This window comes from Scylla paramamosain, chromosome 23 (assembly GCF_035594125.1).
Source record: "Scylla paramamosain isolate STU-SP2022 chromosome 23, ASM3559412v1, whole genome shotgun sequence".
NCBI classification, from domain to species: Eukaryota; Metazoa; Arthropoda; class Malacostraca; order Decapoda; family Portunidae; genus Scylla; species Scylla paramamosain.
In genome coordinates, this window is record NC_087173.1 from 16,840,755 (window position 1) to 16,867,674 (window position 26,920).

A 26,920-nucleotide genomic window follows, 5' to 3' on the forward strand; every position below is an offset into this window, starting at 1 on the left:
CGGTGAAGTAGTTCCCCGCAGAGTCAATTGCAAGTCATCATATTTCATCTTATGACTGAGTATCTAGCCTGTAATACTTTTCAACTGTCTCAATGTGTCATTTCCTGCAGTATGTTGTTCTAGAAGCTGCGAATAACACCGTAATGATGACACATGCGAAGAGAGAAAGAGACGCGGGGATTGGACAGACGGGGGAGATAGACGGCGGGGCGAGGCGCAGCAGACCAACCAGAGAGCTTGTTGAGGGGACCTGGCCAATGAGGGTGTGCGGTGTAAGCCTGGTTAGGGCGTGGGGGGCGCGGAGGAACACATGACGTCACGCCTAACACTACGCCCCTTGAAGCCTTTTGGTGGCGCGGTGTGTAGTCTGCCCTGAGCTGTGTCATTTTGGTGTTGCCTAAAGCAGAATGGTGAGTCGAGGTCCTCTCTCAAGCCCCTTGGAGAACCCAACGTAATGCCGGAGTCCCCAGTGCACCTGTAGATACCATAGGAAGGGAATTATGGCTGTATATCCACGAATACTCGGGGCTTGCTTTTGGTGCCGGTGACAGGAAGACTACCGGCGTGGTGTGAATTTTGGTGAATTTTACGAAGTACGCTTGCCTGAGATGATGTGACGGCGGCAGGGCGGCAGAGGAGTGCCCATGGATGTAATGGACTGCCCAGTTCGCCCCAGGGAGGTGGACGAGCTGTAGTATTTGGGTATTTAACTTTTATCGTGGTGGATGACATTTCACACGCGGTGGACGAGCAAGAAGGGCTTATATGCCGGTTTGGGGTAGAGTTCCTGGATCCTTTTATCCCATTTTCACGTAATCCCGTCCATTTGCCTGCCATTTTCGCGCCAGCCAGGCCCCCGATACTCCTAACCTTTCCCTGCTTGGTCTGTGTCCTCAAGTGCCTGTTAGGAAAGGCTATTTTTCCGCTATAACCGCCCACGGCTGCTTCCTCGTTTGGGTTCAGTCCATACCCGTTTTTAGCTACGTCCGGGGTGCCCTTTTTATCAGTTATTTCATACAAACGTTGAATTGGGTGCTGGCGGGGGACCAAGGCGTGGGTTGAGGCGGTGGTGGTGGTGTCCTCAAGCCCTCCGCCCGGGCTGGGAGAAGGTATTTATCGATTACTCGGCGCCCGTCGTGCTTCAGGCAGTTTATAAAGCGCGGCTATGCATCTTTACTGTCGGCAAGCCGCCTCTCATGGGCAGAAATGTAGTTCCTGCAGGAGAACCTTGGCCTCGTGGTGGTATATGGGCGGCAGTGGCGGGAATGGTGGAATAGAGCTTTACCAGCATACCGAGTACTGACACTAAACTATCGCCATTAAAGACTGCCACTAGGAATAGTCAAATGCAGATACGGTTACAAGCTGTAAGGTACTAGCTGGTGTAGTGTATTGCATCAACCAGGAATTAGTGCTTACCGAAATGAAGAATAGCAAGGTCTTAACATGAATTTTTTTTTTTTTTTTAAGGCTAATGTCCCAAGTTGACACGAGGCAGTACATTAAAGTAATAGAATGGTGATGCAATGCAGTGGGCTGTTTTATCGAACAAATGCTACCTCTACTTGGTGTGTACTGACGCTTTCTTAGACGGGAGAAAAATACTAAGGTGCAAAATTCTCTTGGAATAATTTCTATGTAGTAGATACTGCTGGTAGCTGAGAACTATGAGGGTTATTTCATTCCTTGTGGTGGCAGTTGTTAGTTTTATTATGCTAAGGTTAGCTTGTGCCTTTCATATGATGTGGGAATGACATGTTTTATTAGTTTTAGAATGAAGGGATGCACTATATTGTTTAGCTCGTCTGGTTTTATTTATTTAGTATTATCAATATATTCAATTATAAGTAAGCATGTCCTGGGCAGATTTTTTGACTTGGTGTTTGTATAATCTTTGGGCATAGAGAAACCATCACAAGTTGGGCCACTGAGCAATCATGTATGGCATGCTGTGATAAAAGCAGTGTGACAATGAGTGATTATGGGAGCTGGTGATAAGATAGCAGGCTTACCTGACTGATGCAAAGTATGTTGTCTCCTTATCAGGCATCTCTCAATTACTGGGTTATAAAAATTTAAATACATAAATGCTGTTTGCCTCCTGTCACTCAAATCAGTACGAGTAGTAGTTATAAATACTTAGGTGCAGAGTATCTATAGGCACTGATGTCACTGTACAGAAAATCGTCAATATTTCCAGGACCTGTAAGTGTTCCCAAATCATCAGGGTATAGTGTGAGTAGGCTTCTATTTGTAGAGGAGTTAGTGGTTGTCATTCTCACTACATTAACACCTTGGTCTTAAGGTTGTCACCTAAAGGGGAAAGGGGGCAGGGGATTGATCCCCCTGATAGGACATTTCATTTACACCTTTCCTCAGACTACACTGATCACCATAGCTTAGGTGGGGTGCTGGCAGCTTACTGTCTGTGCCACAAGCTTGGTTTTGGCAGTTGAGGCTACAACAATGGATGACTGGTTGTAGCTGAAAATTGATTTACATCATTGGGAAGAGAGATAGAGAGAAATGAAGGATGTAAATTAGTGATTAACTCAGATGTTCCTGAAATTTCTTTGCTCTTTTGACACAAGTTGAAGGAAGCTGATGGAAGTTTTAAACATTGCTTATAAGTTTTTAGCTGTGTTTGTGCCCTATTGCATGTTAATGGGTTGGGGACAGGTTTATGCAAATAGCTTTTGATTTCATATGTAGATAATATTACAATGTGTTCTCCACCAACAGGCCTCCGGAGTGAAAGTATCGGATGAGATCCACAAGGCGTACACAGACATCAAAAAGAGCAAGAAGTATAGGTACATAATCTTCCACATAAAGGATGATAAAGAAATATGCATTGAAACGGTGAGTGTTCACAAGTTGTAGAACAAGGAATTGTGGGTGCAATGTACAAGTGCAAGGTTGTAGAGTTCTTTGCTTCTAATTTTAGGGATGAGCTGAAGAGGTCTTCAAAAAATTTGTAACATTCTAAAGTCAACCTAGCCAACTATGTTTTGGCACTGTAAACTAAGGAGTTGGTTTTGGGATGGTATCAGTGTAAATGTCTTGAAATTTGTGGCTTATTTCTTAATGTAGTACCCATGTGGCCCTTCTGAATCTACTTGGATATGATGATTGCTTCATACCTCAGAGCAAGTCATGTGAGTTTGGATTTTTGCAGTTCATCTACAACTGTTAGTTATGGAAGTGTGTGGATGTTATGAAGTGTTGCTCTGCTTGCTCTAGGTAAAACAATATGTAATTTGAGTAAATTTTGTAGTGCAAGTAAAAATTAACATTTCAAGGATTTTGAAGTCTACATTAATGGAGCGGTGTGATACTCGGATGTCAACTTCACAAAATAATTTTCTATTTATAGAGGTTTTCCAAAGTTAATATTTTCCCTTTGCCCTATTACATGGTTGTAATACTGAATAACTTCCTTGGCAACATAACACCAATGTTTGCTTTTCTTAATATCAAAATGCATGATTTTTTATTGTGCAGCTTCATTTTCCAGCAGTAAAATAATAGCTGATGTCTAATGTTCCTTTTGCCCTGCAGTATGGAGATAGAGATGCGACATACGATGACTATTTGCAACACCTGAGTAACGTGGGGCCAGAGCAGTGTCGTTATGGCCTGTACGACTTCGAGTACGAACATGCCTGCCAGGGAACCTCAGATGTGAGTATTTGTTGGGGAGAAAATATGCCTCTGTTTTTCCCCTCCCCTCCCTCCTTAAGGACATTTGCACTGCTTTTGTGGTTTACTGTACTTCAGTAATGTTTTTGATTTAGTTGGTACAGTTAGTTTTAGTTCTTGAGGATTCTCAAAACATAATATGCAGAAAGAGGTTAAAGAGAATACTTGAGCCTTGGTTGATCTCAGTTATTTCTTGAAGGACTTGAGTCTTGGTTGACATCTCAGTTACTTCTTGAAGGACTTGAGCCTTGGTTTTCTCAGTTACTTGAAGGACTTGAGTCTTGGTTGATATCTCAGTTACTTCTTGAAGGACTTGAGTCTTGGTTGACATCTCAGTTACTTCTTGAAGGACTTGAGTCTTGGTTGACATCTCAGTTACTTCTTGAAGGACTTGAGTCTTGGTTGACATCTCAGTTACTTCTTGAAGGACTTGATTCTTGGTTGACATCTCAGTTACTTCTTGAAGGAAGATGTGTATATGCATATCACAAATACATAGATTCCTGTATAGGGCTATTTTTTAGTTGTACTTTGTTTCCTAGGGGCTTGTCTTGGTACACATTTGTGTAAACATGAATACATTGAGTATAGTTCATTATGCAAATTTTACTTAAAATGTGTTAAACTTGTATATTGAATGTAATTTGCTTTGAGGCTGTAATAGGCAAGCTTCTGAGCAAGTAATTTAAAAGCTGCTTTTTAAGGATAGGATTAGTTAAAGGTTGTTCTCATCATTTCTAAATTCTAATGTCATTTGATCATTGCAGACAAAGAAGCAAAAGCTGTTTTTGATGTCATGGTGCCCAGACACGGCCAAGATAAAGAAGAAGATGCTTTACTCCTCCAGCTTTGATGCACTGAAACATGCTCTAGAAGGTGTCGGCAAATATATCCAGGTGAGGGGGACCATTTGGATCCTGCTGGACAGATGAAATTATTATATGTGGTGAAACCTTGGAAAGTTTAGCTAAGTCAAGCATTTTTAAATTTTGTATTTGTCAAGTGTAATTTTTATTTAAATTTAGTGTTTTACATGAAAGCTTACCAAGTACAAGAAAAGCTTGCTTCAGTGCTACTCCTTGAATATAAGTTAAGTGTTTTGTTTAAATCCAGTGCTTTATGTGAAAGCTCACCAAGTACAAGAAAGCTTACTTTATTGCTACTCCTTGAAAGTTTGTGTAGTGAGTCCATGGTTTGGCAAGGTAATTTTCTGGGCAGTTTTGTCATCTTGATGAAGATGTAGGGCCTTAACCTATTCAAGAATTTTGGTGACCTTGCTAGATCATTCTTTATTTCTAGTTTAGTTTCATTCAAATTTAGGCACAAGTGGTAATTTGCCTGCATGCCTAATAAGGTAACACTGCTAACAATTGCCAATGGTGCTCCACAGGCTACAGATATGGCCGAGGCATCCTACGAGTGTGTGTTGGAAAAATGCCGCTCTACAGACCGTTCCTAAGCTTGCGACGGGAGGCCCCTCACCAGACAGCAGCCTTTACCCCTATCACCTTTCTCAAGACCCCAGCAGGAAACCGGGGTGTGTCCCGGCGCGGTGAGGGGCCCGTCGGCAGCAGCGATCCCGTGGCTGCTGCCGCCCTAGTCATGCCCGGGCCGCCACTGTTATCATGCTACCCAAGCAGCATCAGGGGACTAATTGTTTTATACTTGTGATTATATTATTTTGATTATTAAATTGGCTGGTATGTGGTGGGGTGGCAGCAGCTGTGCACTGATCAAGCTTTAGCTTATGTTGGCTGGCTTGTGCCTCCCACTGATGGAGGCAGGGCGAGTCTAGCGTGTTCCACTACAGACTCCAGTGTCATCGGGGCCGCCTGCAGGAATTAGCATCTGCTGGGGCCTAGTGCCTCAGCATAATGGAGAGCCCTGGCTGGGATGCCTTATGAGCTGCCCCTTGAACACTGTAACAGTGTCACCTGCCGCCACGAGCCGGCCCAGGCGAGTTTAGTATTACATGAAGCTCTTCCATTTGTATGTTATGTCATATCACAAATAAGGAAAGATCAGTCTGCTACTTCCAGTTTTCATTAAGTATAATAAGCTATATATAACTAAATCATGTTTCTAGCCCTTTTACAACATTGGCTGAAACCACATTTTCTAATTGAAACTGCTCAAAATCTTATGTTGCATCAGCTGTTGCCCATAAGGAATCTACCATTACTTAAAAGGGTTTTGTATGATTTATTGTAGGATCATGTCAACTTATCTAATAAATTTCTTTTTAATGCTTGACTATTTTTTGTTTCCTAGTGCAGAAGAGTTGGACATGTTTGGTCTGGTGTTTTGTCTATTGGGTGATGCTGCAAGACAGCATAAGGTATTACTGAACTTGTGATCACCTGGGAATATAGTTAAGCTCCTTACTGTGAGAGGTGCTTCATCATTCAAGGTTCTTTATTGGAAGCTACCATGTCTCAAGGCCAGTCACTAAGCTGCATTGTGTGTGCGTGTGTTAGATTTTGTGTGGAGGTCCAACATTTAGGATAATTTTTATACTTTGATTTTCTCCAGTAAAAGTGTAGAGGCAGAGAAATAGTATTAACATTAAACCATTTGAGAAATGTATATAAAATAAATGTAATTATCACACCATTATACACAAGAGGATTCTGTCTCCTCACTCCATTCCTTTTGGTAGCGAATGAAAATTTTCAAAATATGGAGGCACTATTCTACCACAGTTATAGTGTGCTCAAGCTGCATACCATACCAAGAAACAATACAACAATCATACAAAAGTCTTCTAGAATGTGCAAGCATCCACCCAACTTCCCTTACCTAGTAATATAATTTCACACAAAACTGATCAATAGCAAAAAATTCACAGGAAAGGAACTCCCACTTTACAATATTTTAAGAGTATCAAGGCAACTAAACTAATACCAAGAAGCATAACTATACTAAACACCGCTACCAAACAACTAACAATATCACAAGAAAGCTTTCATAGGTAAAGATAGAACAAAAATACAGTATCCCAACACTGCCTCACCATGGTCTTGGAAATGTAAAGACCCAGCTTCATTGGTGACTACACCAAATATGATAATTCCATAACCAGTGTGATAAAAATCATACCCTTGCCTCATCCACACTACTGTTGCTTGATTTAAAAACTTTGCCAGTAGCAGCATTTCTGCCATGAAACTTTCAGCAAGAAACACAATTGGTGTAACTCACATCCACTTGATGTTTGGACAACAACTGGTGTTTGTGGCTTTATAACTTACCTGGGGTTGCAAGACATGTTTTATTTTTCCTGTCCTTCCCAGGTGAAGAAGCTTTTCTTGGGTTGCCAACATGATGTCTTATGTTGCTGTGATGCTCTGCCTCTGCCAACACATGGCAATTTAATGGTGAAAATTAAGCAAGCAATTGAGCTGTTTGTATGTTCTTTTTATTGATTTCAGTTTCTCTAAATTTTGTGGCATCCTCAGTTTTGTTATCTGCATGTTGCTTAAAATTATAATAAAGTCTCAGTGCCTTTATTTACTCTGATGTACTTCTTCCTTCATGATATTTTCTGTCGCTAAAACACATTACTTAAAGACTTCATTTTGATGTGTGACACTTTCATCCAAGGTTTCTTCTTTCACAATATCCTCTGGGACTAAAAATGCATTACTGAAGATTTCATTTCCCTGCAATTCACTTTCGTCAATGATTTCTTCCTTCACGATGTCTTCTGTCACTGAAAATGTATTACTGGGGACTTCATTTTCCTGTGTGACACTTGCTTCTGTGGCCCCTTCCAAATAATTTAAAATCATTACCACAGAAGCTTTCTGTGAATTTGTATGCAATTTTAAAGAGGGTAGACTCCCCTTTTCAATGACAGCACTAGTCAATCTGGGTTGATATTCTGGATTATTGTGAATTACATGCAATGGGTATGAGGTGACAGTTTTATCATCTACATCAACTTCAAATTCAATTTTGGTGCCTGAATTTGCCTCGGCATATTTTCTGGTGGAGTTGAATATGCTGTTGCCACTTCCACTTGCATGCTGTTTCTGCATCCCCTCCTCCCATATGTGTGGTGCTGCTTGTACTGTTAGATTTATTGCACCATTAGCCTTGTTGGCCAAATCAATCTGCAACTTCTCCTTATGAAATCTTAAAGCTTCTGATAATGTTAAACCTGGAATGAAAAAAATAATAGATAAATAAAATTACAGATTGTCTACATATATTTACAAAAGCTGCATCATCATTATCATCATCATCCTGAAAGGCTCAAAATATTGTTTGCATGTGCCAGCCTCACACAACTACCAGCAGACTGCCAGGCTGCACAGTCTCTGAACCACTTCATTCCAAGTTTCCTTGAGTCTACCACTAAAAACATGACTAAGTATTGTCAGATCTCTCCTCTTTGTTGCCAATTACTCTGCATCATCTTCTCCACATGTCCATATCATCCCAGTCTACCTCTTCTCATTAAACCAACACACTTCACTCAAATCTTTTCTTGGTACATGCATGTGTTTATGGAGTCCTTCAAAATAATGATGATGATGATTGTGGTGGTGCTTCTTAGCTACATCTCCTAAGGCCTAAAGAACTAAAAATATCTCCATGCACTGCTTGATGTAATGAACACACACACACACACACACACACAGAGATGAAGAGATGGTCAGGAAGATGATTGTGTCGCTGATAAGACCTAGACTAGAATATGCAGCAGTAATGTGGTCGCCATACAAGAAAAAGGATATAAGGAAGTTGGAGAGAGTTCAGAGAGCAGCTACAAGGATGGTACCAAGTATCAGGGACTTGTCATATGAAGAGAGACTGGAAAGGCTACATCTACCAACGTTGGAAAAGAGGAGAAAGGGGAGACTTGATTGTGATTTATAAAGCATATGAGGGAGTAGAGGAGGTGGACCGGAGTGACTTAATGGTCTGGGATACACGGGACACTAGAGGACATGGGAAGAGGCTGAAGAGGAGTGCTTGTAGAAGAGACGTCAAAAAGTATAGTTTCCCATATAGAAGTATTGATGTATGGAACAGTCTGGATGAGGAGATAGTAAATGCAGAAAGTATACATGGATTCAAGGCTAAGTTGGATATTAAAAGATATGGAGATAGGACAGCACGAGCATAGCTCTTTTTCCATAAAGCACAACTAGGTAATATACACACAAAAAAAAAAAAAAAATAATAATAATAATTAATTAATTAATTAAATTAAATTAAATAAATAAAAATTAAAATAAAATGAAATAAAATAAAATAATTAAAAATAAATAAATAAATAAAATAAGAAAAATAAATAAAATGAATTAATAATAAAAATAAATACATAAATAGATAAACATATGAGTAAATAAATAATAATAATGAAAAGTTACTGCAGTACTACTATCTCCATGATTATCCTTGTTCAGTATTTCATTAATTGTACAAAAATAAATGAAAATAATAATAATAATAATAATAATAATAATAGTTATTATTATTATCATCATCATCATCATCATCACCATTTACCTATCTTTCTATATACCAGGCCAGCAATCCCACACAAGGTGGTCAAACAAAGCACCACATATGCATACACTTAGTGAAGAACATTAGGGAGCATTTAGACAAGCATAACTTGATAAATCAATCACAGCATAGCTACACAAAGGGGAAGTCTTGCCTGACGAACTTGTTAAGTTTTTACAGTAAAGTGCATGAGGTAGCAGATAATGGTGATAGTTATGACATCTTATATCTGGACTTTAGTAAAACGTTTGACATCAGAGGCTCCTGATAAAGGTTAGGGCACACAGGATAGATGGGAAGGTGTTAGGCTGGATAAGGTCATGGCTAAGCAACAGGTGACAGAGTTGTAATAAACGGCTCTAAATCCGAGTGGGGTCATGTAATTAGTGGGATGCCACAGGGATCAGAATTAGGGCCATTGTTGTTTTTAATATATATCAATGACTTGGACAGTGGAATTAGTAGTGATGTTAGCAAATTTGCAGATGACACAAAGATAGGTCAGAATTGGATGCCATTGCCTTGCAGGTAGATTTAAACAGGATGAACAGATGGCAAATGCAGTTTAATATCAACAAATGCAAAGTACTTAGCATAGGTAGAGGAAACCTACATAGTAGGTACACAATAAAACAATGAGACTCTGGTGAGTTCAGGGTATGAAAAAGATTTAGGAGTTATAGTTAGCTCTGAACTCCGTCTAGGAAAGCAATGCAAAGAAGCCAGAAACAAGAGTTTTAGGAGTTAAAAAGTAGAAGGCCCAAAGCAATATTAAAGTTATATTTGGTGCTGGTCAGACCTCATCTAGACTACGCTGTGCAGTTCTGGTCCCCACATTATTGGAAGGATACAGAATCAGTACAAAGGAGAATGACTTAAAGGATACAGGGGCTGAAGAGTATTCCTTATGAGGCGAGATTGAAGCAGTTAAATTTACATTCTTTAGAGAGACGTAGGTTAAGAGGGGACTTGATAGAAGTCTTTAAGTGGTATAAGGGAAGACATAAGCAAAATTCTTAGGATCAGCAACCTGGACAGAACAAGAAATAATGGGTTCAAGCTTGAAAAATTTAGGTTTAAGAAAGAGATAGGAAGAAATTGGTTCTCAAATAGAGTGGTAGGTGAAAGGAATGGACTCAGTAATCATGTTGTTAGTGCTAAGACATTAGGGAGCTTTAAGAGACGACTAGACAGGTGTATGGATGGGATGATAGGTGGAAATAGGTAGGTATATTTCATACAGGGACTGCCACGTGTAAGCCTGGTGGCTTCTTGCAGCTTCCCTTATTTCTTATGTTCTTATAATTCACACTCTTTGCTCCATCAGCCCATGGTGGAAAGGGGCAGTCTTATGGCCCATCCTGCTACACCCCAGGAGCTTATGCATAACACTTTTGGCCACATGCTTCCACACCAAGGCCTGACAGCATACAATGGTTTACCCCTGCCATTTCATAATAAGACCATTCCCTAGTAATAATATAATAGTAACAATAGTAAAAGTAATGATGATGATGATGATGATGATGATGATAATAGTAATAATAATAATAATAATAATAATAATAATAATAATAATAATAATAATAATAATAATAATAATAATACATAATTTATAACAAAGCTGTCTCCCTCAAAATGGGGACAGCCAAATTTAAGTTAATAATAATAATAATAATAATAATAATAATAATAATAATAATAATAATAATAATAATAATAATAGTAATAATAACAACAACAACAACAACAATAATGTCAATTTTTACCTGACATATGAGGCTGAGAAGTACAAACACTTGTCTGGGAGGCTGCTTCCTTGGCGTTGAATGTTGTGACAGGATGTGAGCCACACACAGCAGGAGCTGCAAAATAATTTATACATCAAGCACAGTTTAGCACATACCTAACTTTGACATTACTCCTCAGCAGTTTACATAAGTTTATGAACACAAAGAAGAAAATGTTACTAAAAATACATTTTCCTTTCTTGATAATTAACTTAATGAGGGAGCGACTTTAACCTCCTAAAGCCTGGTGGCAAATAAAGTTATCTATATGTATTCAAGATTCTCTACTTTTATTCATGAAGCTGTAAGACCAAAAGTTGAAATGTTCTCTTTGCATTAAGAGCTTCTTCATCACACTGAGGGTTCTTTGGTGTTTGGCATATGGGGAAACAGTTAAAATATGATGGAGATCTCAAGATCACTACTCTTCCCTTTCTGACCATGCCCCTGGATATAGCAGAGACACAAGACAAGGAAGAGCAATGGCACATGTCTAAACAGTTCTGTTGTTGGGTGTACAGAAGACATACCATTCTTTGAAAAGCCAGCTGTGTCTTCTTCCATGGGCTCAATCTTAAGCTGAGAAGGCTGAGTTTCTACTAGAACACCATGTTCTTCAGTGGAAGGATCCAGTGCAGCAATACCTGTGATGGTGAAGCAATAATCAAAATACAGTATAATATAGTAATATCACCAGTGACTGCTTCCCTCCTTATCCCACTAACCTCTCAATCCCGGCTGACAGCTCCTGCTTTCATAGCAGAAACTGGACCACATCTTGGAGTTAAAGGTGGAATATGGAATTTAATGCTATGAAATGCCATGTGCTGAAGAACTAACACCTATGCACTAGTAAAGCTGCATAAATGCAATGAATAGTATAAAGGAGATAGTGTGTGCTAGTGGTATTCACATGTTCAAAGAGAAATTTGATTAAAATAGAACTAGAGATGGGACAATACATGCCTGGCTCAACTCCTCCCTAGTGGGGGATCTAAGATGGGCATGGCCCCATATTTATGTTAGATTTTGTTTCCCACCCAAACTTCATATTCCCACATGTCCCTGTGCTTGTTGGAGGAGAACGGTAGGTTTCTGGCAAAAAAAAATGCAGCTGTAGTTGTAAAGAAGTAGTGATTCAGCAAAGGAAAGGTATTAATTAAAAAAAAAAAAAAAAAAAAAAAAAAAAAAAAAAAAAAAGTGGAATCAATAAAATTACAGGTACTATTTTTTTTTTTTTTTTTCCACAATGACCTGATTGATGAGTGTAGGAGTGTAGACAGTCACTGGGTAAATCTTACCAATAGCAACTCCTAATGTATTCTATTGCCACCCCTCTCCAGGGCAAGCAAGCTTGGTAGGGTTGAAAAGAACATTTTTTAAACCCAACCCACTGTGTTTTGGGGGGTTTTATTGTTTTGAGGAGTTCTATTTTTTTGTTTATTACTCATATTTATATGTAAATCATTTAAATAAGCAATTGAAAAGTAATATAACAAAACATATGAAGTGTTATCTAAAGAACAGACACTTGTTAAGGTCATGTTGATACAGGTTGGTCTGGTCAGACAAAGCCTGTGTTAATGGGTCTGGCTTGACTACTGCTGACTCAGTGGTCCTCACTCCTCAGTGTCTCTTTGTCCTTGGTAGTGAGAGGATCAGAAATTCACATGCCACAGCACTGACAGCAGAGGGCCACAGCAAGAAAGTCAAAATGCCTGCTGATAGTGGGGGGAAAAAAAGTCAGCTGAATGGAATAAATTAGATATTTTAGAAAATGATAAACAGGAAGAAGCCTATAAATACCACAACCAGATCATTAGTACCAAAATTAAAATAGTAAAAACCCACATCCAAAAATGTCCCAAGAGGAAAGATCATTATTGGGGAAAGGCAAATGAGTTACTGAGTACTGTGAGTATTTTTTTTAATACTTGAAACTTTGAATATTAATGAATGGAATACTGATAATATCACTGATTCACTATATAATATCATTAGTGTGTTATTTAAAGCAATTTTGCTGTACATGAGGAATTATTGTAGCAAGGCTATATGGTTCCAGAAACAAGTAAAGATGGTAGTAAGGGGTTTTATTTATCAAGATCCCCAAACACTCAGAAAGGATCTGAAGATGAGGATGACCTTGAATCTGTGGCATCAGCCAACTCAGACACAACCCAACAACTGATAAAAAGGCAAAGATCAATGGGTGCCTTTGCAGTAATGACAAGTGCAAAGTAGAAAAAAATAAACTGATATGCAAGTTGCTCACTTCTTTTTTTAGATCTAATCGGCCATTCTGTGTTGTGAAAAATAACGAGACCTAAAAACTTATTGAGATTCTACAACCAAATTATCAATTACCAAATAGGAAAACGTTTCCAGGAGTACTACTGGATACAATCCATGAAAAGTTATAGAGACCATGAAAACTGAAATAAGTGATGAACATAGCACTTTTACATTAATGCAGGATGGGTAGACCAATGTATAAAAATGATGCCATTATTGCTCACTGTGTACACAATGACACGAAAGCTTATTTACTGAGTATAACAGATTCAAGTTCAACAAAGAACACAGTAGAATACTGTGCCAAGTTGACACAAAAAGCTGTTGCTGAAGTCTCTGATCAGTTTGGTAAAGAAGTAAGTGGCCCTTCATCTTTACAATCAGTTACTGATTTATATTATTAATTTTATGCAGCCAAACACTATAGATAAGATAACTATATAATTGATTCTAATCAAAGAACTTACAGTACAGCAGACTAGCCATCAGCATTCCCTTCTCACTAGTATGCTGTAATATTATATAACTATTTGAGTAGAATAAAATCTAATATTTTTCTGTAGTTTTTTTGCTATGTGTACTTACAATGAAGACAAAATGGTAAAAATGAAGGAACTTAGAAAACAAGTACCCAAAGCTAATGATATATGGCTGCTCATCATATCATATAAACTTGCTGGAGAAAGAATGCACCCCCACTTTTTAGAAAATGAGAAAACACTGTTAAGGTTTGTTGACCTTCAAAATGCTATGTCTTTTCAGCCAATAAAGATATCCTGGTGATTTTTTTCTTTTTTTATTTATGTAGCTGAAAACATCTGCTTCCATGTTTTGGAACAATGCTATAAGAAAATAAATACTTGCATCCTGAAAGATTGTTGTACTCAAGGTCATTTTCAATGTCATCCACATCACTCATTGTTCTGATGTTGGGTGCTTCTGGTGGATGAATTGAAGTTGTTGCTGAGTGGTAAGAAGTTCTTGGAAATACTGAATGTGGGAAGCAGGTATGAATGGAAGAAAACTCTGCAAATCATTCACTTTCTTTTCTTCTAATAACAAAGGCTTGAGTGTACTTTGGAGAAAGAGGCACTGCTGATACATTGAATTTGGAGAAGGCACAGGCAGTCCTCCCTGGCATTAATCCCACACTACCAACAGGTGAATTTTCTCCATAGCCCATTGCACAAAAATATCCCTTTATAACTCATACAACACACAAACTTTCATGCATATTTGAACTTGTACGGTTCACTGGAGTTATGATGAGTTATGTACCTCTTAAAGGTGTCAAAGTCAAGGAACTCTTTCCTTTTCATCCTCACAACATGATAACCAGAATGAACACCACTTTGAATCAAAGTGCTGTAATCATAAAAAAGTATACACATAAAAAAAAAAGGGGGGGGGGGGGGATTTTTGCCCTTATTGAGGTGATTTTTCCACATGTCATTGTTGTACTAGTAAAAGAGGAACTGGGGAATACACTGGTGGCCAACAGTTGCAGACAAAGCTTTCCATTCAGTGTCTCATATAGTGGAAGTGAACACATTTTTCAGAAATCACTAGCATCCATATATATGGTAAATAATCTTATTTCCTTTTTTTTTTAAGATGGGGATACCTGAAAATTTAAATAAAGTTTCAGTTTACTGACTCTGTTAAGATGTACATTGCCTAACAAATTTAAATAACAGGTAATATTAACCTGTTTACAAAATAGAGGAAGGCTTACTTTTTTTTCTCTTTAAAAGGGATGATTGAAAGAGAAGGGAGGGGCGAGAGGGTCAGTGCCACAGCTACCAAATGAAACCTGTTGAAATTCCCAGGTTGACCACATTGAGTCCTATATTGCAAACTACAGCAACCTTGAAAAAAAGAGGCAACAAGATCAAAGCTTCCCTGCAAACACTGGCCAGATTATTTAGAGCTTCCCTGCAAACATTAGCCAGATTATTGACATATTGTTGGCATATATATTAGGAAGCTCAGCATCTTCTGACCCAACTGAAACACTTTGGAACTGCTCTAGACAAGATATAATAATAATAATAGTTATAATGATGATGATAACAGCACTGTTAATAAGTCAATAATCATAATATAATTATATATCAATAAAATCAATATAGTACCAATACATACAATACATGATTTAATTTGTGTTACTTTTGTTTTTAACCCAGCTCCAAAGCTGACGGCTCAAGCCTTGCAGATGCTGTCTACATCTGGATATCTTTGCTGAATAATCTGGATTTGCATCATCATCATCAGAGTATCAAGGATAGGTTCAAGAAAGCCATGAAGCCTGTTCATTACTTTGCTTACATGACTAATCCTTGTTACTTAGGTAAGAAGTAATTCAGCCAATTTAGTATAGTTGAAGAATTACTTGCTGAATGCAATTTTTACACTGAAACTAAAAGTAGAATGTTGCCAATGCTTGAATGTTGCTGTTTTAATTTGCTACATTTAAAATTCCATCTAGAGATGGAAGCTGAGGAGCAAGCTGAGAACTGGCTCAATAAAATCCACCCTGATTATACAGTTGGATTATATGAATTTCAGCTCAAGGATACTCAAACTTTCTCACCCAATATGTTTTCTCAACCAGTTACATCCAGCCTTTCCTCAGACAAGTGGTGGCATGCAATGAACATGAAACACACTGAAAAAAACAAGTGGAAAGAAATTGCCAGATGGATTTTGTTTACTTTTAGGGTCCATACATTCATATCCAGCTAGTTCAGCTGCAACATAAAGGTTATTTTCCTCATTTAGACTAGTATGGAATAAAATGTAAAGCACATTGGGAAGTGAAAAAGCTGAGAAACTAGTGGAAATTGATACACACCTGAAAGGAGGCCAAGATACAGAATGAAGTGTACTGATGCTGATGTCTGATACTTAGTTAAGAAGGGTTCTTTTTTATTACTATTTTTTTTCTTTATAAATGTAGGAAAAGTATTTATCTAAACCAGAATATAGAAAGATTTCTTTAGTTCTGACTAGTGTGTGTGTGTGTGTGTGTGTGTGTGTGTGTGTGTGTGTGTGTGTGTGTGTGTGTGTGTGTGTATTTAATTTTTCTTAAGTTCACTGAGAAAAGAAAATGAGTGATCTCACATTGAAAATAAAAGAATTAAAATTTTGCCAGATTACAATTCAATGTATTGTTTTATTATCCTTTATATCAAAGTAACAACTAGAACAAGCAAATGAGACCAGGAATTTCCTTTCAGATTAAAAGGAAATCCCTGTTTGATGTTATTTATATTGTTTTAGGAAGATCTTTATGGATTTTGCATTTTTAAAGTATATGTGCATACATAAACCTTATTTATCAATATGATATAAAACTAAATTCTTATATGTAAAATATTTTTAAAAACCTCACTAAGGCTGTTTTTTTTCAGGGGGGTTGAATTTTTTTTTAATGTCAGCCCTGAAGCTTGTGGACCTGGTGGGAAAGCAATGTTTTAGGGCAGGGGAGGCTAAAATAGGCAAAATTTGGGAAATCTCAATACTTTTGAGGAAAATCCTTAAAAAGTAGTCAACAAGCAAGGAATATCTGCCTCCCATACCACTGCTGCACTATCCTAACCTTTTGAAGTCACTAACATTGCTATTTGGGGGGATACCCCCCTCACAATGCTATCCTAGCCAGTAAAATTGCAATTTAAAACAATACATTGTTAAGGCTAAATCTAGCCCCCTCACAGCTGCCACTAGCAACTGGCTTACCGCCAGGAAAACTCCAGCAAGAACTACAGATAAAGAAAGTCTCTAAATATCCCCCTAATAACCCTTGCTGGCTCTCTCTCTCTCTCTCTTGTGCATGTGTATTGTATGAATGTCTGATTCCAACTGAAAAATAGGAATGTCTTCCAACCTGTGCTCTGTTCAGCCAATGACCGCTGAATCATGTGACAATGGGGAGGAAGGGAAAGGAAAAGGGACGGGGAGGGAGAAAAAGATCAGCCAGCAATGCATACCTCGCTCTGCCTTGCCCACAATTTTACTTTAAAATTTTTATGAAGTTATAAAAATCATTATACACTTATCATGGGGACTGGGTAGGATATATTTTTATAGGGAGGGGCAACTATTCTAGTCTTTAACTCATTAAACTCAGCTATCAGAGTAAAGGGAAAGAGGGAGAAAATTTAGGGAAACTAAAGCAAGGTGGGAGAAGGACACATTTATATACTAAACTCAGGGAGCATGGGGTGGTGTGAGTCATCATGACTTGCTCTTCTCTCTCTCTCTCTCTCTCTCCTTCTATCTTTCTACTTTTATCTTCTCACTAAGTAATGTTACTCATAACATCATCCTATATTTTTCTTCTTCTCTATCCACAGCAAACTTGGGGACCTGGTGGGAAAGCAAGGTTTTAGGGTGAGGGAAGGCAAATTATGCCAAATTTGGAAATTCATGAAAAAGCCTAAGGATGAGATGCCATATTTTGAAAACTGGGGAAGTTTCTAGCCTAACCAATGCAAACTCTTCAGTAGATGCTATTTTGGCTCTCTTCACTTCAGTTGCTTGTTGGACTTGACTGTTTCTGATGGGCTAAGGGAGGCCCACCATATTACTGCAGTGCTATTGTTGTTACTGCTGCTGCTGCTGCTTTCATTATTGTTGTTGTTGTTGACTGCTACTGCTACAACTACTACTATTATTATTTTCTTTTTAGTGCTGGCAGACTTTTTGCTGTTTTCCTGTTGCTTGACAAGTCTGCAGGCAGTGCTAAGGACATATACTGTATGTGTCTCCTTCCTTTCTTCCCATGAATTATACAAAAGCAAATCATACAAATCCATTTTTTTAACACTTTACTTAAGTTAGGGCAATGGCACATATGTTGTTAGTGTTGAGTCATTGGAATACTGTATTATTAGATAAATTTAGGGACAGGGATGAAATGTGGATATAGGCAGGCATGTTTTATACAGGAACTGCCACAAATAGGCCTTGCTGCTTCCTTTACGTTCTGGTGTTACTAACTTGTTTCAACGAACTGTGCCGGTTCATGACTGGAAGATGAAGTATGGAGAGATATGTATGTAATGCGTAACAGGTGTGAGTGAGGCAGTGATGGGCAAGTGTCAGCGCAGCTGTGACTCAGGTTGCGTGACTGTGTAGCAGTGTTGTGCATGCAGGGAAGCCACAGAACACTTGACTTCCAATCTCTCTAAAATTTTGGATTAGGGCAGAATAAACTTATTGCTCATTGCCTCAAAAACTCAACCTCTCCATCTGTCAACCTAACACAACCTTCCACACAACTATCCCCCTCTTCTTCAATGACACTCAACTGTCCCCCTCTTCTACACTGAACATCCTTGGTGTGTCCTTTACTTATAATCTAAACTGGATACTTCATATCTCATCTCTAGCTAAAACAGTTTCTATGAAGTTAGGCATTCTGAGTCATCTCCAACAGTTTTTCTCACCCCTCCAGCTGCTATCTCTGTACAGCGGCCTTATCCATCCATGTATGGGGAGTTCCACTCATACTACTATTTTAGACGGGGTGGAATCAAAAGCTTTTTATCTTATCAACTCCTCTCCTCTAATTGAAAGTCTTCAGCATCTCTCTCATCACCGCACTGTTGCATCTCTTTCTATTTTCCACCGCCATTTTCACGCTAACTGCTCTTCTGATCGTGCTAACGGCATGCCTCCTCTCCTCCCGCGGCCTCGCTACATAAGATTTTCTTCTTTCTCTCATCCCTATTTTGTCCACCTTTCTAATGCAAGAGTTAACTAATACGAGTACTCTCCATCATCTATCCATTTCTCTGGTTAATTCTGGAACTCCTTGCCTGCTTCTGTATTTCTTCCTTCCTATGACTTGAATTCTTTCAAGAGGGAGGTTTCAAGACACTTACCCTTCCATTTTTTTATGATTCTCTTGATATTTCTTTAGAGACAGGTACCTCAGTGGGATTTTTTTCCTCTTTTTAGTTTCCCTTGGCCAGTGACCTTCTTACATGAGAGAGAGAGAGAGAGAGAGAGAGAGAGAGAGAGAGAGAGAGAGAGAGAGAGAGAGAGAAAAGCTCCCACTATCGAAAGTGCTTCCAGTAACAATTTCGACTGGAATCAACATCTGTATGGAATTATATTGGCACATTAGTACTGTTGTGTTGTCTGTGGAATATGTTAGGATAGAAATGGAGCAATTGGGGCACTTGCTATGGTTTGGAAAAACTGCCAGATTCACAAGCAGACTTAATTTTACACAAAAAAAAAAAAAAAAAAACAAGGTCAGCTGGAAAAATCCTTACGTCATTTGTTATCAAACCAACTAATAAAATACTTGGAATTTTTTTTTTTTTTGCCACCATCAAGCAAAACTAGAAAAGTGGCAAAACAAGGTATGTACTATGCACATTATCTTGGGTTTGGGATGTATCATCACCACGGGATGAATGCTAATTTTTCCTCTCTAATCAAGTTCAGTTTATCCACTTCAGCATTTTATTAGTTGGTTTGATAACAAATGACGTAAGGATTTTTCCAGCTGACCTCGTTTTTTGTGTAACAATTAACATAAAACTACCAGGTTTGTGAGCTGCCCGACGACACGGTAGCTTGAAATCTTTCTGTAGCCGCTGTTGAAGTGTTCTCACTGCCACATCTCCCAGCACATCTCTATGCATTCCTTTTAATTCCTTGGCGGTGATGAAAGGGTTCTTCAGCACCTCACGTCGCAACAGCATGTCCGTCCTCTGGCCTGTCTTTCGTTTCCTCCCCGACCCCTGCTTTCTCTTTTGAATAACACCGCCGTGGGCAATGGTTGCTTTGATGACATTACGGACACACTTCGCTGATCTTCTTGTCCTTCTTGCCACTTCTCTTTTGCTGAGGCCTTCGCGAAATAGAGCCAGTATAGCACCTTTCTCCTCCATTCTTAGCTTGGCAGGCCCCATTCTGAAGCAAAGGGTGACCGATATCACGAGGAGAGGCGAGCGATATGTGAGGAAACGGGAGCAGAAGCGGGAAGTACCTCTCCGTGACAGGAGGGAGTAAACACCCTCCCTCACACACTGCCTGGCGGTTACTGAATCTCGTTAATCTGTCACATTATTAAATTGAAAGCATGGAGATGCCAGATGTTCATTATTGGCCGTGACAAGTGTTTTCGTGTCCGCTGGTGGCTAAATAAACCTAAATAAACAAGAACGTAATGTTGTGTTGTTAAAACTTAATGATACAGCAGGTGGGGACATTTTTTTCGCGCCGACTGTATAAGTCCTGGCATATATGAAAGAAAAAACCACGTTTTGTTGCCAAATCTCAGCAGGACTGCTGAAGATAGCCTGTTTACATTGTCTCCAAACCAAGGTTGCCAGATTGGCACTTTTGGTGCCAAAATCTATAAATTTGGCACTTTTTCAATGCGTTTGGCATCCAAAAAATCAAGTTGGCATCTTGGCACTTTTTTGGCATTTTTCGATAAAAATCATTCACTAGCCATTTTTCTGAAATTTCGAAATGCCTAATGCATTGTTAGCACCATCATTACTGATGGAAGAAATGAAAACATCAACAAACAGCGCAATCTGTATAATGTGCAATCAAGATCAAGAGTCAAGACTAAATCAAAACAAAACAGTGAGAAAAGCAAAGTAATGATTGTGAATAGATCAGAGGATGAAAGTAATGTGGTATGGAGACTTGGAGAGAATGAGTTGAGACAGGTGCAAGAATACAAGTACTTAGGGATGTGGATGAGTCCTAGTGGGTGTGCAAAGGCAAAGAATGAAAAGATAAGTATGCTAAACCAGTGGGTAGGTCGATTGGGAAGCGCGGCAAGGATGAGAGCAAGTAAGTATGATGTGTTGAGAGAAGTGTGGAAGAGTGTGGCTGTGCCATGTATAATGTATGGTATGGATGTGATTGCATGGAATGAAAGTGAAATTGATAAGTTAGAAGTGGGCCAGAACAAAGTAGCAAGGATGGCACTGAGTGCACCGAGGTGCACAGCAGTTGAAGCCTTGAGAGGTGACATGGGATGGAGCACCTTCAGAGAAAGACTGACAAAAGCCACACTTAGGTACAAGATTAGGCTTGAGAGAATGGATGATGCAAGAATAGCAAGGAAGGTGTACCTGTGGAATGAAAGTGGAAGCAAATGGAGGAAGAGATGCATGAGAATGACAGACAGGAATGGATTGCAAGTTGTGTGGGCGATAAGAATGGCTGGTAGGAATCAAAATGAGCGTGAATGGGTGGTAACAAGAGGAGGAAGAGTGGGAGCCGAATGGGATGTGAGAAAATGGAAGAATGAGATAGACAAAGAAGTGAAATGTGTGGGACTGAATGAATGGAAGAATGAGATGGAAAGAAAGAAGACCCTGGAATGGTACAAGGAGAAAGAGGCCCCGAGGTATGAAAGGTGGTATGATGGAAGCCTGGGCGGTGATCTTCTCTTCCGAGCGAGGGCACAGTGTATGGATGTGAATGCAAGGAGTTACAGGTGGTCTGAGTCCCGCAGCAAAGTGTGCCAGATGTGTGACATGGGAGAGGATGAGACGGTGGAACATGTGGTGCTGGAGTGTGTGCAGTATGCCAGAGACAGGAATGAGATGATGCAAGTGATACTGACTGAGTTAGGGCATGATAGGAATGAAAGAGTGGAGAAGACAGGAAAGGAATGGATGGTGTTGTTGCTGGGACTGTGTAGAGAGGCCAATGAAAGGATGATTGAGGCGGTGAAAGAGTTTCTGGAGAGAATGTGGCGTGCCAGGTGTATGAACAATTAGGATAGAGGATGCTGTTCGTTTCTCTTTTTTTTTCCCCTTTCTACAGGAGTTGCCGATCCAAAGGCCTGGCTCAGGAGTGATCCTGTGCCACCTGTACCATCAAGATCAAGATCAAGACCCAAAACAGACTGCACGGAGTGCAGTCGTGAGTGTTGCATGGATGGTCGTGGCAGACCAGAGAAGGTGGTACTGGTGGTAGCGTACATGACTGTCATGGGTGAAAGAGCAGAGAGGGAAAATAGGAGGAAGTATGACATACTTAAGAAAGTTGTGAGAGAGCATGGAGAGGAGAGAGTGCTAGTTATGGGTGACATGAATGCACATGTGGGAATACTGGGGGAACAGGTGAACAGGAATGGTGAAATGCTTGGAGAGTTTGTTGATGAACTGGAGCTGGAAAATCTGAACGTTACTTTGGCAGAGGGGCGTGTGACTTGGAGTGCAAGAGAACAGGAATCGGCAATTGACTACATGTTGGTGAATGGAAGAATGCGTGAAATTGTGTCGCACATGTGGATAGATGAGGATGGTTTGGTTGATATTGTGTCCGATCACAACATGCTGGTTGTGGAGTGCTTGATGCAGGGTGGGAATGAAGTGAAAGTGGCAAGTAAGAGAAAGAAGTGGAGACTGAGAGATGTAGGGTGGGAGAACTTTCAGGTTGATCTGAGTGAGAGAAGCTGGGACGATGAAAGTGTGCATGACGTGGAGCATCTGAATGAGAAACTGGTTGAGGACGTGAGGGGTGCTGCTGAGAACCAGATAGGGTTTGTGAGAGTAGGTAGAAGAAAGAATGTATGTAAACCATGGTGGAATGATGAAATCAGAGCGGCTAGGAAGGAGCGAAAGAGAATGAGTAGACAGTGTAGATGGCTGAGGAAAAAGAGGCATGAAAGCGATGAGGCAGAGAATGAGTATCTGAATGCATGGGCAGCGTATGTGAAGCAGCAGCGGTTGACGAGACGAATGATAATGAATGCTAAAGTGAAGAGTGAAAGGAGCGTGATTCAATCTTTAAGGGAGAAAGGTATGGAAGGTGGCCGTGAATGGTACAAGTTCATGAGAGGTGAGAATATGTCAGGCAGTGTTGGTGTGGAGAGTCTAAAAGTGGAGGGTGTAGTTATAACAGAGAAGGATGGAATCAGGGAGGCAATCAAAGGGTTCTGGGAAGAAGTAGGTGGGGTAGGTGAGATGTTTAGTGTGAGAGAAGAATGTGTAACACTGGAAAGGAAGAATGCAGATGAACTGGATGAAAGAATCAGTAGGGATGAAGTGGAGAGGTGTGTGAGAAGGCAGAAGAATGGCAAGGCAGCAGGTCCAGATGATATACCCTATGAGTTCTACAAGAATGGTGGGGAGGTAGTGATAGACAGAATGACTGAGTTATTCAACCGAGTGTGGGATGAAGAGAGAGTGCCAAGAAAGTGGAATGAGAGCCGAGTGTGTCTGTTACATAAGGGAGGATTTAAGAGTAAGAATGAGCTGAAGAACTACAGGCCAATTGCATTAGTGAATACAGTAGGTAAAGTTTTCAGTGCAGTGTTGAATGAGAGACTGTGTAAATGGATTGAGAGAGCTGGAGTGCTGGGTGAAGAACAGAATGGTTTTCGTAGGGACAGGAGAGCTGAGGACAATATGTTTGTGGTGAATGAAATGATTGAGAAGAAAAAGGAGGATGGGGGTAAATTGTACCTAGGTTTTTTGGATATAGAGAAAGCTTATGATAGAGTGAACAGAGAAATGTTAGGTAGAGTCTTAGAAAAGATTGGATTGAGTGCAAAGATAGTTAACGTAGTGCAAAGTATGTATGTGGACACAAGAGCTAGATACAGGCTAGGAGACATAGAAACAGACTGGGTGAAGAGTGAGAGAGGAGTTAGGCAGGGCTGTATATTGTCACCAACCCTTTTTAGCCTGTATACAGAGGAGCTAGCAGCCAGGATGAGAAGAATGAATGTAGGGGTAAGTGTGGGGAATGATAAAGTATGTGTGCTCCTTTATGCAGATGATGTAGTTGTTATGAGTGAATCGGCAGATGAGCTTCAAAGTTTGTTGGATGTAGTGGATGGCTATGGTAAAGACTTTGGAGTAAGGTTTAGCAGTGAGAAAAGCAAAGTAATGATTGTGAATAGATCAGAGGATGAAAGTAATGTGGTATGGAGACTTGGAGAGAATGAGTTGAGACAGGTGCAAGAATACAAGTACTTAGGGATGTGGATGAGTCCTAGTGGGTGTGCAAAGGCAAAGAATGAAAAGATAAGTATGGTAAACCAGTGGGTAGGTCGATTGGGAAGCGCGGCAAGGATGAGAGCAAGTAAGTATGATGTGTTGAGAGAAGTGTGGAAGAGTGTGGCTGTGCCATGTATAATGTATGGTATGGATGTGATTGCATGGAATGAAAGTGAAATTGATAAGTTAGAAGTGGGCCAGAACAAAGTAGCAAGGATGGCACTGAGTGCACCGAGGTGCACAGCAGTTGAAGCCTTGAGAGGTGACATGGGATGGAGCACCTTCAGAGAAAGACTGACAAAAGCCACACTTAGGTACAAGATTAGGCTTGAGAGAATGGATGATGCAAGAATAGCAAGGAAGGTGTACCTGTGGAATGAAAGTGGAAGCAAATGGAGGAAGAGATGCATGAGAATGACAGACAGGAATGGATTGCAAGTTGTGTGGGCGATAAGAATGGCTGGGAGGAATCAAAATGAGCGTGAATGGGTGGTAACAAGAGGAGGAAGAGTGGGAGCCGAATGGGATGTGAGAAAATGGAAGAATGAGATAGACAAAGAAGTGAAATGTGTGGGACTGAATGAATGGAAGAATGAGATGGAAAGAAAGAAGACCCTGGAATGGTACAAGGAGAAAGAGGCCCCGAGGTATGAAAGGTGGTATGATGGAAGCCTGGGCGGTGATCTTCTCTTCCGAGCGAGGGCACAGTGTATGGATGTGAATGCAAGGAGTTACAGGTGGTCTGAGTCCCGCAGCAAAGTGTGCCAGATGTGTGACATGGGAGAGGATGAGACGGTGGAACATGTGGTGCTGGAGTGTGTGCAGTATGCCAGAGACAGGAATGAGATGATGCAAGTGATACTGACTGAGTTAGGGCATGATAGGAATGAAAGAGTGGAGAAGACAGGAAAGGAATGGATGGTGTTGTTGCTGGGACTGGGTAGAGAGGCCAATGAAAGGATGATTGAGGCGGTGAAAGAGTTTCTGGAGAGAATGTGGCGTGCCAGGTGTATGAACAATTAGGATAGAGGATGCTGTTCGTTTCTCTTTTTTTTTTCCCCCCTTTCTACAGGAGTTGCCGATCCAAAGGCCTGGCTCAGAAGTGATCCTGTGCCACCTGTACCATCAAGATCAAGATCAAGACGGGGGCGCGGGCGCCGGGCACGGGCTGCTCATCCACAAGTTCTCTGTAACCGACCATAACTGTAAGTATGAAGTTCTAGTGTTGAAGTTAAATTGAAAAAATGGTAAAGATTTGGCAGAACACCGGGTGTGTTTTTTTAGTTAAAACACTTACTAATAGAAAGGATATGCTTCATAGAGACATACCTGATGTCTCATTTGTTGCGATTTTGCGTATTTTTATTTTTATGAATTTTTCTAAGTTCCGCACCCCTTCCCCTAAGAATAATGGGGGAGAGGTGGGAATTCGGGGTTTTGGGTGGGGGGAGCACATATGCTGTTATTTTGGCTTACAATTATTGGCATAAATGAAAGAAAAGCTAAAAATTGGAAATGCGAGCCAAGAATTGACAAAAATTGGCTCGCATTTCCAAGTTTCGAAATCTAATAAAAGTTGAAAATTGAAAATGCGAGCCAAGAATTGACAATTAATACCATAAAACCGAACCTAACCTAACCAAACCTAACCTAACCTAACCTAACCTAACCTAACCTTGAAGTAACCCCGAATTCCCACCTCTCCCCCATTATTGTTAGGGGAAGGGAAGCGGAAATTAAAAAAATTAATAAAAAATCAAAAACAAAAAATCGCAAGAAACGACAAAAAAGGTGGGTCTTTTCGGGTTGAGTGCCTATCGAATTTTAATGTTTTTTTTATTCCAATGTATGTATTTTGATGTGGAAAACCCAAAAATTATAACCATTTTGTGGAGAAATTATTTATTAACACTTAGGTTAGGTTAGGTTAGGTTAGGTTAGGTTAGGTTAAGTTTAGGTTAGGTTAGGTTAGGTTAGATTAGGTTAGGTTAGGTTAGGTTACACATAAGTATTGGTTTCTCCACAAAATGGTTATCATTTTAGGGTTTTCCACATCAAAATACATACTTTGGAATAAAAAAAACATTTAAATTCGATAGGCACTCAAACCGAAAAGATCCAAAAAGGTAAGTGTTTATGAAGGAAAACCTGTCTAATAGTAAGTGTTTTAACGAAATCCTGAAACCCGGTGTAATACCAAATTAATACCGAAAAAATGCACATAAATAATGATTAACCCCTTCAGTGGCGATAAAAAGTAGGTTGTCCCGCCGCGTGAGATGGCCGTTGTGCGGCGCCAGACGGGCCTTTTTGTAAAAATTTACCGCTTAGCATAGGTTAGGTTCGGTTAGATTAAGTTAAAAAAAGCCAAATGTTTTACAGGTACCATCACAATGCCGAAGTGGAAAGGTTTCTACGACAGCCAGAGAAACTACAAGTGTGAGTGGGAAAGAACCTTCTTGTGGGTGAAGGAAGCACCAGATGGCCGAGGCGATGCATATTGCAAGCTATGCTTCTGCAATTTAAAACCAAGACTCTCCATTATTCAAAAGCATGAGCAGACGGAGAAGCACAAAATGAAACAATCTGTTATTAGAACCACAAAGCCTATTACTG

The 26,920-nt window shown here is 39.8% G+C and overlaps 2 protein-coding genes across 9 annotated transcripts in view; one reads left to right on the forward strand and one right to left on the reverse strand.

Annotated features, from left to right (window-relative positions):
* Positions 1-5,949, forward strand: part of LOC135112295 (cofilin/actin-depolymerizing factor homolog) — a 6,878-nt gene extending 929 nt beyond the window's left edge. Inside the window, exons 1-5 of one of the 3 annotated variants that reach the window (XM_064026613.1) lie at positions 253-410; positions 2,743-2,862; positions 3,562-3,684; positions 4,470-4,598; positions 5,093-5,949. In XM_064026613.1, the coding sequence (XP_063882683.1) occupies positions 408-410; positions 2,743-2,862; positions 3,562-3,684; positions 4,470-4,598; positions 5,093-5,161 (444 nt within the window). In that variant the 5' untranslated portion in view covers positions 253-407 and the 3' untranslated portion in view covers positions 5,162-5,949. Of the gene's footprint in view, positions 1-252; positions 411-2,151; positions 2,206-2,742; positions 2,863-3,561; positions 3,685-4,469; positions 4,599-5,092 lie in introns of those variants that run through there. The other 2 variants (XM_064026612.1, XM_064026614.1) reach the window with 2 other exon arrangements.
* A 1,149-nt stretch (positions 5,950-7,098) lies between these two features.
* The window catches only part of LOC135112294 (uncharacterized), a 41,145-nt gene continuing 21,323 nt past the window's right edge, over positions 7,099-26,920 (reverse strand). For 4 of the 6 annotated variants that reach the window (XM_064026610.1, XM_064026607.1, XM_064026608.1 and 1 more), the window contains 3 exons: positions 11,543-11,656; positions 10,992-11,087; positions 7,099-7,864 (listed from right to left, as the gene is read on the reverse strand). In XM_064026610.1, the coding sequence (XP_063882680.1) occupies positions 7,263-7,864; positions 10,992-11,087; positions 11,543-11,656 (812 nt within the window). In that variant the 3' untranslated portion in view covers positions 7,099-7,262. Of the gene's footprint in view, positions 7,865-10,991; positions 11,088-11,542; positions 11,657-18,311; positions 19,294-19,869; positions 20,554-26,920 lie in introns of those variants that run through there. The other 2 variants (XM_064026605.1, XM_064026606.1) reach the window with 2 other exon arrangements.